At 28.9% G+C, this 12900-nt stretch overlaps 1 protein-coding gene across 15 annotated transcripts in view; it reads left to right on the top strand.

Annotated features, from left to right (window-relative positions):
- The window catches only part of LOC129969449 (la-related protein 4B-like), a 218286-nt gene extending 208846 nt beyond the window's left edge, over positions 1 to 9440 (top strand). For 13 of the 15 annotated variants that reach the window (XM_056084099.1, XM_056084083.1, XM_056084066.1 and 10 more), the window contains 2 exons: positions 5499 to 5667; positions 6021 to 9440. In XM_056084099.1, the coding sequence (XP_055940074.1) occupies positions 5499 to 5667; positions 6021 to 6139 (288 nt within the window). In that variant the 3' untranslated portion in view covers positions 6140 to 9440. The remainder of the gene's footprint in view (positions 1 to 5498; positions 5668 to 6020) is intronic. The other 2 variants (XM_056084050.1, XM_056084091.1) reach the window with 2 other exon arrangements.
- Positions 9441 to 12900: the final 3460 nt, after the last annotated feature.

Below are 12900 nucleotides of genomic sequence, written 5' to 3'. Positions count from 1 at the left end.
TTAACTAACGCATATTTCTTGAAGTTGAATTTTATGGTTAAAAAAAATCAATAAAGGCTTGTGGACATGCAGTAAGGCAGCTGAAAAGATAAAATTGTGTAAGTAAGGATGCTGAGATATTTTAACCCTCTAAATTCCTTCACTCTTCAAAATGTAGTTCTTTTAAAATATGAAATAGTAAAAATAAGACAATAGAATGAACAATCAATATTTCCTCCCTGCTACTTTCAATCAGGTGTTTGTTCATTTTTTGGTGGTTCTTGTGTCTCCATGTTTTTAATACTCTATTGTTGATTAATGTTGTGTACAGATTGTTATAACCATAAAACTCATAATAACCCTTTATATATATTGTTATAACCTTTTTTTACCACTGTCTATCATTATCACTTGTAAATAAAGCTATTTGATGCAGAAACATAGCTTTAAAATGGTTCTTTAATTTTAATACTCATTAAAATTAAAAATCATTATTGTGCTATAAAATTTATTGATTCAAAAGTTCTCATTTTAAGAATCTAGGTAACTGACTGAAAACATTTAATATATTGTTGATATTTAAAAGAATTTTCAATTTATTTAAATTTATTTCTAAAAGCCATTGCTTAAATTTATTCACATTTAAAGAGAATAAAGTCCTAAGTTGAAAACTTAAGATACATGTAGTACATAAAAAAATAACCATTTCCAAAATAAGTTACCAAAATTTATTAAAAATTTCAGAATTCATAATGCCAATAGCAGAAGATATAACCTTGGACAGAAAATAATTACCTGAACAAAATATTCTTTTGCTAGCCAGCATTTATAAATATTGTAGGCCCAATATAATCAAGTCAAAATGTCCCCTTTTTTCAAGTATCTTTTACAAGCCTAGAATTGTTACTAAATATAAAATGTGAACACACACACACACCCCTCCCAAAAATTCCAATTGTATTATATTTCTGTATTTTACCTAGAGATTTTAATAGGTAGCAAGCAGAAAATAATGTAAACATCTGCCCTCATATACTTTCTGGAGACATCAGTCAATAATGACAGTGGAAGAGGAAGCAGCCATTTTGAAAAAGATAATGTCATCTAGAAAATGAAAGGAAGTAGCATATGGTATTTCAGCCATTCTGTGGATGTATGAATGATCAGCCATCTCTGCTGAATTGGGAGTCAGAAGGTTAAGCATGAAGATGTACTAAAATCTAGTAGAAATTTTCAAAAATTATTTAAAAAGTTATAAATTTTTGAAGTGAATAATGTAGAATTTTCTTAATATTTCTACAATTATTGACATAATAGGTTATAAAATTCTAAATTATGATTATTTTAGTGTTTTCACTAGAGGTCATGTAAAATCTACATACACATTTGAAAGTTGTAGCACAGAAAGAATTTGAAAAATCATGTCACTGGTTTGGGAATTTTATAAAATTATCATTTTGAGAAAAATGCATTTAAAGTACAAAGACGCATTTTTAAAAAAAATTATGGAAAATTTAAAATTCATCACCCTTTTTTTTTTCGCCTTTAAATGATTTAGCATTTTTCAGTCCCCTTCCAATAAATTTTGCAGGTAATGTTCAGGGTGTTCTGAAGTATTCTCTCTTGGTCGAGAAAGCAGTCTTAAATCTGAAAAATAATGTATTAAATCTAATAAAGCCTTTGTGAAATTGTATAACTGCCATCTTATATCATATGTCTAAATTTGCAATTTCACAAACATACCCTCAGAAGCCCATTGAATCCTTTGTTTGCATTAGATTCCTGTATAAACTAGTTTGAAATCCACAATTTTATAGATGATATATGCAAACTTTAATATATTCATAACAATTGTTCACAACCCTTTGGATTTATCCTGGTATTTTATATTAATGCAATGCGTACCAATTGGTATTGCTTTCAGTCCATGCCTTGGTTGAAATTTATTAAAGCAAACATAGGAAATAGAGTTGCAAATACAGCATTTTGCATTGAATCTAAATTATTTGTGTTTTGAAGTTTATCTCTAAAAGTACCATTGGATCCTCCCAAACTTTAAAATTAAAAAGATAAATGTGTAAACATTAAAAAATAGATAATAAATAATTGTAACAAACAATAAAGTTAAAATTAATATTAAATTTCTATGGTTGAAAATTCTTCCACAATCATTTCACTTCTGTTAATTTAAATGATCGCCCAATTTTGTTTTCAGAATTTCACATAAAAGGCACTAATTTTCTCACTGATCATTGTAGAAATAAAAGTTGTTTTAAAAGCTTACAAGTATGAGCTTTCAAATTAAGCTATAATAAAATTTTTGGTGAAAAAATGTCCTTTAAAAAGTGCTTAATTTTCTTGAAGTTCAAAGAAGAAAAAAAAATTGTTGTTTTTCCATATGCTATATATGTTAAATTAAAAGTATGGTCATAAAGGTTTAAAAATATATATCAAAAAAAGAAAACCAGTAGACAGGAAGAATTCAGGGAGTATCAGTACACATTTAGATAACATTTTTATCTTTTTTTTTTTTTTTTTTGACTGCATTGATATTATTGAAATATTGGAATGTTTATCCCAAAAGAGTTGTATGAAATACTGTGCCATACTTATTGCGACTTGAAAAATGTTCACTTTTCAGTATTGTAAATGGTGTAGAATTTATTTTGGCTTGATAAATGTATGTTCAACTTTATATAATGTAACAAAATATACATAGATTGTCCAATCAACAGTAAATAAGGATATAACAAGTTGAATTTGGTGCATGAAAGAAATATTGAACATGGGAGAAGCTGCTCTAAGCATGTTTAATATGTTACACATTTGGTCATCACTCTCATTGATATGTTGTTTTCAAGCAATCTCTTGAATGACCTATTAAAAGGATTTTACTGTACTATATTTATATCAATTCATTAATCAACTGCATAAAATCCATGAACGAAATTTTAACTTAGATTTTCAGTGATCGAAATTTCTTTAGCATTGTTTCTTAATATTCCCATCCATTTGAAAATTATTTGTTAGACTGAACTTGGGAAATCTTAATTTTCATTCTTGGTTTAAAAATAATAATAAAGTACCACACCCAGTATTGTATGTTAAAAATGTTTTAAAGAAATAGTTTTTCAAAACTTATTCTTTGGGATCCAGGTTATTTTTAAAATGATTTTCTTTTTGTATCTTAGTAAATTTTCCAGAGGTTTGTCCTGATGTACAGAGCAACATGTAGCATAAACCATTAAAGTTGGGAATACAAAATATGATGGGAAGTAGAGTCTTGCATATTAGAGGCCCACTTTCAATGAATTTTCAATAATAGAAATTTAATTAAAAAATAAAAACAGAATTCTAATGTATTTCCACCATAACATCAAAGCTTATTATTCTTAAAAAAAATTTCCCATTGTTTTAAAGGTTGAAAAAAGTGACTTTTCAATTATTGCAGTTTTGGTTGAATACATTTTTCTTTAGGTAATTTTTCAAAATTTACTAAAACATGTAACAATGATTTTTATTGCAATTGAATTCATTGCTCAAATCATTGGCTCACATTAAGCACTGTTAACATCATGATTAAAGCAAAAATAGTTGATTTTAACTTTTTAAATGGCTCATTGGATACGATTCTTAATTTGATGAATATTCTATAATTTTGAAGCAATGCAATATATTGTCTTGTGCTTTCTCCAAAAAATACTTTTTAAAAATGTATCAACTAAGCATTTTTTTATTTTGCTTCTAATTACAGGGCTTGCATTTTTTTAACTGCAAGAATTTTGCTTCTGTTATTTATATTTCTTTGTTAAATATATAATTGTTTTCCCTAAATGTTTTAAAGCTAAAATAACATATTTTAGCATGTCAGTTCAAAAGTGGCTTTTTATTAAATGTTTGAAATGCAAATCATGCAAAAGAAAAAAGAAACTTTAGAAGCATTTTTTTTATGGCCATTTCTAAATGCTACTGTTTTCTGTTTTTTAAAAAAATGTAAAAATGTGTTTTGCAGCAAATTCTTGCTTTGCTTCCTAATTCTTCCAATTCTTGCTTTGCTTCCTTATTCTAAAATGAAGCTATACACTGATTTAAGTTAAATTGGAAATTTAAATCCTTCCTGAAAAGATACACAGGCTTTATCATAACCAGATTTTTACCTATGCTCACTTGAACATGTTTTTTAAGTTTAGTATATAGTACCAATAATTTGTATGAAAATGAAATTATTTTGCTAATCTAACAGTATATGAAGCAATTTTACATTTTCATAAGATTTTGCTGATTATGATATTGACTTCATTTGTTACTTTTTCCTTATGTGCTTGAGAATACATTTTTTTGATGTTCTCGATTTATAAATTCCAATTTTGTGTTTTGAAGGAACTTTAATGATTAAATTTAGATAGTGTCTCAAACCATTTGAAGTGCATAGTGCAGTAATGTGTGTATAGTTAAACAATTTCATATTTTCTCTTTAAAAATGCCGACACAAGTACTTTTTAAAAATAATTGCTAATGGAATAAATGGTTCTGATATTCAAATATCATCTAAAATCTGAACCTCCCAGTGATAATTAGTTATTGGTTAAAATTGACATTGCTTGGCAAACAGATTAGATGGAAATTATTCTTTAAAAAATCATTGTATCTGTGTTTTTATCTTGATTAGGCTTTTGTACCGTAAAACAGCACTTTGTCGACATCTATTAATGTGTTTGACTTATCTAAATTGACATTTATTTGAATTCTTCTGATAAAAATTTTAATATTCAGTTATTCAAATAGGATTGTTATATATTTCTCAACATCAAAATGTTTAGCTGCATGTATTGTAAACATATCAGTGAACAAAAGTTTGATATAAAAGAACTGTAATTTTTTAACACGTATATAACTATCTACCAGGATTTTTAACAGAACGGAAGTTAGTGATTGGTTATTATTAAAACTTCTTACTAATAAATCTGCTTTTCTTAAATATTCTGTTTATAAACATGTTATTAGAAATATTCATAGCTCTGCTCCTGCAAGATAAGAACAAAAGCTGTATTGCTAAGTCACTATTTTTATTTTTCTGATAATGTACTTGCCTCTAAATTCTCAGTTGTATTGTTGCATAGAAACATTTGATGTGTCAGCCATATTATTAAAAATGCAAATACAGTCTGTATTCCCTGCTGGCCTTGCATTCAAATGACTTGAAAAAGAGAAACTTTGTTTTTCTGATAAAATCTAATTTTAAGATACTGTAAACTTTTAAAAATAATTAGCTTTGCATTAATATAGGAAGTTTTACTGCTAAAGCTACTTAAACCTCGGATTGTTCTATAGATGTAATAAAAATGATTCATTGATAGATGTAATAAAAATGATTGATTTATCAGTTACATGGATATATTTTTCTTTGTACTAATACCTTTTTAAATAAACCTTATTTGATTTAATTATCGCTCGCTCTACAAAAAAAAAAAATATATATATATATATACGTACTTACAATTTCATGTTTTATTTCTTAGGATGAAAAACCTTTTAGAAGATTAACTTATTGTGAAGTGGCAAGTCGTGGTAAGGACAAGTTGGAAAAAGTTGCGCAAGAAGTTAAGCTAAAAGATCAGCAAGAGGCCACTATTAGGCAGCATCATAGGCAACAGGAAAGCGTCGCCCAAAGTAGGCAAGCATCTACTCGTAAGTTATTAAAAGATCTAAGCAATGAATTTTTGAAGCAGATACAATTGAATCTATATCTATGCTTCATAATTTTTATTATATGAAATGGTTAATAATGTTATTCATTTCATTTAAGCTATAATTCAGCATTAAATAATTTACTAATGATATTGATCTGCTTAAATTCCAATATTCTGCTTTAATCAAATTATTGTCAAGTTATTTTTTTAGCTTTGGCTTAAGTTGGCACAGCTGTGAAAAGTTGCTTTCTTAAAGAATTGCAGTTTTGTATGATATTTAAATTGATTTTGTGTGATTGTATTACTATTTCATTAGTTTCAATCTGATGTTTTTCTCTTATTTTTATTCAGGTGGAACTTTCCGAGAAATTCCAAGAGGCCGAACAGTCGAGGCCCGTCCCGGGGCTAGGGAATGGCGCGAGAGAAGAAAACCTTCGCGGGCTGTTCCCCTACCAGCCGCTGGGCGATAAGACTGCCATCATGTGCTCTTTGGTTGCAAAGGGCCTACTTATATGCAAAAAGAAAAAAAAAATGTGATTTGATTTTTGAACTCATTGAACTGAAGATAAAACACCAACTTTGCCTCAAAAGTGAATTGCATTGCTTGCTATTTATCTTCCTGTTGGCTTCACAACTGTTGGCTTTCTGTATGTCATTGGTTTGGATGTCCATCTTAACAGCTTATCTGATGGAGAGAAAGACATTTTCAGAATGACTTGCTATGCTTAAATAAGGTGCTAACGTCTGTGTCCAGCAGAAAAATAATCCAACAGTGTGTTGATGCAAATGTAAATACAGTTTCGGGAGAAATTATTTTCCTTATCGGGTGCCTCCATGTAAGATACTTGATGAGATTATTGTAGCATGGACATGAGGACTGAATGTAGCTGTCTCTCTTTACATGTCAAGTGATGCAAACATAAACAATGAATATATGTCAGCCCTCTAAGTTATATGGCAGGAGCTTCCATTGTGTAAGTGGTGCTGCATGAAAATTAATGGAGCACTGCTTTAGAAAAAAAAATTAATAATAATGCAGTATACCAACGTTTGACACAGAATTTAAATTGTATATTTAATTTCTTGCATATCTATCAGCTGTTGAGTTTTGTTATGATATAAGATTTTGGGAAATTCATTTAATGTGTCATATGTTATCGTATCAAAACTGAACCTCTTCAAGATAGCAAAACATTGGAATACTGACGCAGAAGGGGAAAAAAATTACATTGCCATGCGGCTATTACAAGAAATATGCTGCATGCTTACATTTGTGTTATAATTTCTAGTCTAAATTTATTATGCATTTGTTGCATCGGCATATTATGAAATCAAAAAGTGGAAGCCAAACAAATGACTATACAAATGTAAAAATGTGTTGTTTTCGTAAATCTGTGTCGAACTATTCTTTCCCCCCTTTTAGGGTTTTAGCGACCCATATGTGATACTATATGCCTTAATTAGTGTGGGGATATCTTTTTGTGAATTTATTAATGTCTTCAAATACACTTGTCAGCTTATGCTAAAGAAAATATAGGTTGTGGTACTGTACAATTGTACTGTATAAAAAAACAAACTGTAATGACTTTATTACAGTTTTGAATTATATTTTGAGTAGTTTTTTTTTTTTTTTCATTAACTTATGAGTTTTATCATTACTTCCTAACTTATCCTATACTTAGCTTTGTTTCTGAGTCTAAGGGTGGATTTCTTGCTTTCCTCTTTTCAAATATTTGATTTGTGATTTCATAGAAATCTTTGTTTGTATACGTATCTGTACCCCAGCAGTGTGGTGGGTCCACTTTTTTTTTTTTTCTGTCTCTCTCTCTCCCTGCTGGTAAGATTTCTCTTCATTTTCCTTCCTCCCTTATATTTTCTTCCCTCTCATCCTTTCCTCTTTCTTAATGTGTACTTACATGAAACTGAAATCATATGACATTTGAAGTGTAATTTGTGTGTATGTGGAAATATATTTAAAAATGTTGATGAAGAGTTTGAGATATTATTGACTGCTAAAGTACACAGTACCCTCATTATACTGATGTACTGGTTGCTTCATGTGTGAGCTGTAACTGAACAGTATGTATATATTTGACCATAGAAAGAATTCTGACAAAAAAAAATAGACGCTAGTATGTATCTTCTGCACTGCAGAGATATAGAACGAGACACCAGATAGTTGAAGCAAATGAACTTAGCTATTATCTCTATATACAAGATTAACATGCATGGTCATAACAAACAATAGAATATAAATGCAGTGCTTTTCTAACCCATCATTGTGGATGAATGACACATTTGTAGTTCAGGGCAAATTTGATTATTTTTTTACTTAAAAAAAAAAAATGATATTGGTCAGTTTCTACTGTTAGTTGCTTTTTGAAATTTCATAACCTCAATCTCATTGTGCATCTAGACTAAAGAACCAAAGAAATAGGCATTAAAAAAATGGTATGCTGGTTGTCTTGTCCTCCAAAAAAATAAATAAATTATATATATATACTAAAGAAAACAGTATTGGATTTTGCATTGCAGCATCTTGGCTGTCTATAATGGGAAATTGTTGTTCTATGTAAATCACTGCTTACGATGTTGCACAAAACTGCTTATGAACTGTTTGACAAATCATCTAGCTCTGAAGACATCCACAAATGTCTGCATTAACTATATATCATTCTCATTTTCTCAGTTATCTCAAATACTAATCTGATCAATGTTTTTGTTGGAAGATTAGAATATTTTATTAAAAATGTGTAGAACGACAATTAAAAATTTATGTGAATGTACCAAAGGCAACAAATATACAACACTTCTGTCAAAGTGTGAGTGGGTGTAAAGTTTTAAAGCAAGACTAGGTCTGTTTGCCTGCCATGTGGAAAGTTGTCCGTTTCAATCCAGTGGCTGGATATTATTGTTTGTTTGTTTTTGTAAGGTTTTTGATTTTGAGTGTATTAGGCAAAAAGAAAATGCAGTCAGTTTTTGTTTTCTTCACTATGTCAGTTACTTCACTCGCGCTTTCATTAGTGAGAACAGAATTAATGTAACTGAATAGAAAAATATTTAAACAAAAAGAAAAATTATAATACTAGAAAATTTATGGAACTTAATGCTATATCATTAGGAAGAATATAGCTTCGAAGTCCAATGAGTTTGATTCATCACATTCAAAATGTACAAGAAAAAGGCTTAAAATGTTTACCTTTCTGAAGATAAATGGGACAGTGAAAATCGGTATAATATGAATTTTGTGCGGAATTCTTAATTTATTAAAAATTGTTTTCGTTGAAGTTCAAGTGTTTGTGTATAAAATAGAATCTGATTTTTCGTTAGAAATTCAATTTCCGAAGATTTTCAGCTGAATGACTATTTGAAAAGTGTTGCCTAGGTATTCATGTTACCATCTGTTGATTCAAGATTGTGGATGAAAAGCTACGTGCAGCAGCAACTTATATGCCTTTTTGAAAGGAAACGAAATATTTCCCCATTTTTCCTTTGGGTTTTGTGATACTTCAAGATTGATTTTCTTGTTCATGACTTGTGATGAAAAACACCTTGTATCTGAAATTATCAACTGTAATAATGAACTATAAATTACTCCAGAATAATTTATATTGTATGTGCAGAAGTATGAAAAATTAAAGTATGCTACTAAAATAAAATTTCAAATAAAATGTGATTGTTGATATGAATATTTTTTAATTTAGCAGGGGTATACATGAAAGTACATTTAAAACTGAATGACTGAATTCGTAATAAATTATCTGAATTTCCCATGTGTATTTTGTTTTATTTAAAATTGGTTCTTAAGAAATTGAATAATTATGTGGGTGCATGGGTTTGTACCAATTTACATAATTTTCTACCAAAGAATATTGCTATAGTTATTCAATAACTTCAGCATGTATAATCTTTCAGTCATGATAAAAGAATACTTTGGAATTTATTTTCTTTGAGATGCAGTTGTACAAATTACTTGTTCAGAATATTTTTTATTTAAAATTTTCTTGTCAGAATTTTTTGGAAAATAAAGCATTTTTTATTTTAACTGGTGCACACTATGAAAGATTTATTAGAATTTTCAAATTTTTATTATGGAAAGAACCATGCAATGTGTTCACATAAACCAATAAGTACAATTGGGGAAATGCATATAACAGTTCAATTAAATTTTTTTTCATAAACTAAGTATTTATATAAATTGGAATAATGCTAATTATTTAACCCAGTAGTCTCTATATAAATTTTTTGTTTATTACAATCTCTTAATTGGCAACAATGTCCCGAGTTTTTCCTGGATAAGTGAATTTACAAAACCTTGTCGTGTCATGTTTAGCTTAAGAATTGCAAAATACATTACTCATGTTATATGATGTATTAAAAGGTAAAAATTGCACACACTTTTTTTAAATATGTACAGATAATTTAATATTTTAGAAAAATAAACATTTTGAAATTACCATACAAATTATCACAAGCAAAATAAGTATTTTTTCATATGGCATGTAATTAAAATATTTTCTGTTTTAAGACATAGCAGACTTAAATAAATTATCAATGTATCATAGCATAGTATATTAGATTTTGTAGAACCCTGAAATCTGTCGACTTTAACATAACCTTCTTGATTTGCTATCGGCTCATATTCAATAGTTTTAACTTGATAAAGAATGTTGCAAGTACAAAATTTATCTGCAAAAGGCCTGCATATCTAGTTTTCTTAAGACTTGATCTCATAGGCTTAAGTTTCAGTATTCAATTTTTACCATTGAAACTATCAGTATTTTTGATGATTAGATTTTTTTTCCCCAATGGAAACAAAGCATAGACTTGATATGAAGTGTGCTAAAATTTTGAGATATTTTTCTGTAAAACGAACTATTGAAATTAATTCTAATCGTCATTATTAAAATATTTATAGAATATGTAGATTGCATCTATATCAAACTTATTGCTGGGTAGTGACAAGAAATGCACTTGGAATTTTCAATGCTCTAGGAGAGACTTTGTAATACTCAGTGAGAATAAGTTGTGCTTGAGGCATTGTATAATCTTATCGCTCTTTAATATAGAATATGCGAGACAGTTTTTGGCAGACCACTCTCACATGTTCCGCTTAGAAAATGCATTAACGTTTTATGTCCATTTCTGCCCTAAGACTGTCACAGGGGTTATCGTCTAATAATAATTCATAATCGTAAGAATCATTTCTGTATTATTATTTGGAATATTAAATTTACACTTATTACATAATTCAAATCCCATCATACAAAAAATTTGCCACTTTGATCTGATTTTTTAAATTCATTACCTTAAGAAGTTTCCTTGATAATATGAATGCATGGTTAATAATACAAGATGAATGCTGTAGCTTCATTATTTCACATAATAGAACTTGTAGATGTCCAGAGAAATCTAATGTAGAATGGTTGGCGACATTCTGTCTAAGTGAAACCGAAGCAACAATATAACACGTCATATCGTGGATTTTTTTTAGGGAACTTAACGTGCAACAATCAGAAGTTTGTAAACGGAATATGATTGCAAAACTATGCTTTCAAGATTTTTTTTTTCCCTCCCCAAATTTGTGATCAATAATTATTGAAAATTATTCACTTATTTTCAGCTAGTTTATTTCACTTTGTGTGTGTATTGAATGATTGCTTGTTTAATGAAGAAATTAAAAAAAAAACATTAATACTTTAAAAAAAATCAGAACATTCGGCGAGGTTTGCAAAGCAAAACACATGGATTTCGATTTGAAAAAATAAAATATTTTGGATTTTAGACAAGATGGATAAATTAATTCGATATCCTATTTATTATTAAGTATCATCAAATTTCCTTTGCAATAAATATTACATCTGCAGTAATTGCTGTAGAAAACTTATTCAAACTTGAACGAAATTATCCCTCTATGATTAATAACTACGTAATATGCATATATTTTGACAATATTGTTGAATACATGCAGATGAAGCATTAGAAAGAACCTTCAGATAGCATGTGTATATCGTAGTTTTATTTCTACCTAAGAAAGGAGTAAGATATGTTAAGAGTTGGCTCTGGCCGAGTTGATATCATCGACATCTGGTGATGGAAATCGGACTAAAAAGCCAAGAAATAGGAGAAATAGAATAGCATTACGAGCAAAAATGAATTAATTGCCCAAGTTCATCGGGTGTCATTACGGGGGAGGGAGATGTGTATGAGATGACCATTTTATTCAATTAGGCACTATGCATTAAAAACAATTAAGAATTTATGTGCGGAATATTGAGCAATTCGGCAAAAACCGTTTACAAAAAATACATTTTAGACTTCTAAAATATGCTTGAACTCAATCTTAGCATGAAATAACATTTGGAAATTGCAGACGACCTTAATATTCTAATAATAAAGATGAATGTATGCGTGTCTGTATGGATATTTTGGCGCTCTACAGACCAGATCGTTTGATCTACAGTAATCAAAATTTGCACATAACTTTGAGGTTGAAAATATGCAATTTACATCGATTTTTTTTAAATATTAATTAACTAAAAACTATTTTGAAAATTGGAATTTAACCTTGATAATTTTCGAAGACTTTATTGTACAAAAAGCCTTTCAATATTTAAGAATTTTTTTTTTTTATGGTACGACTTTACCAGTTGTGCAAACTTTTTCTGAAATGTGGCGATTTTTTTAAAAATTAATTTCCAACAAGAGATTACAGTATTGTCCCGAAATTCCAAACATTTTCATTTTTCATCAACGACCTGGTCGCGTGATTTTTTTTCGAACATTGAAAGTTAAAGGATTTTGTTTCGTATTCGTGCAGTTTACGAGACAGAGTCAAAAGTGAAGTTAGAATACCGCGAAATTTGGAAGAGAGATGACACATATTTAAATTTTTAATACAGCTATGATGTCAGAAGACTGGCCTCCATTAGAAAATTTCATGTACTCAATAAATGGTGCATTTGTAAGACAATTAAATTAATACATCTTTAATGTTTGGCAATTTCATGGTATCATGAATATAAAATTGTATTTAAACGATTTAATTGAAATTAAAGATAACCAATACCCTCGGCGAAACAGCTGGTAACCAAAGGCGACGAGTTTGACACAATGAGAGAGTCAAATAATAATTGTATTGGGCAGTAAGTTAATGGCATCAAACTTATCCTGCAAGGAACACTTTCGAAATATTTCCATGGTCAGATCTGAAAATAAACGGTAATATTTC

This window comes from Argiope bruennichi, chromosome 1, assembly GCF_947563725.1.
Source record: "Argiope bruennichi chromosome 1, qqArgBrue1.1, whole genome shotgun sequence".
Taxonomy (NCBI): domain Eukaryota; kingdom Metazoa; phylum Arthropoda; class Arachnida; order Araneae; family Araneidae; genus Argiope; species Argiope bruennichi.
The sequence above is the reverse complement of the archived record's forward strand: the minus strand, read 5'-3'. Positions and strand labels throughout refer to the sequence as shown.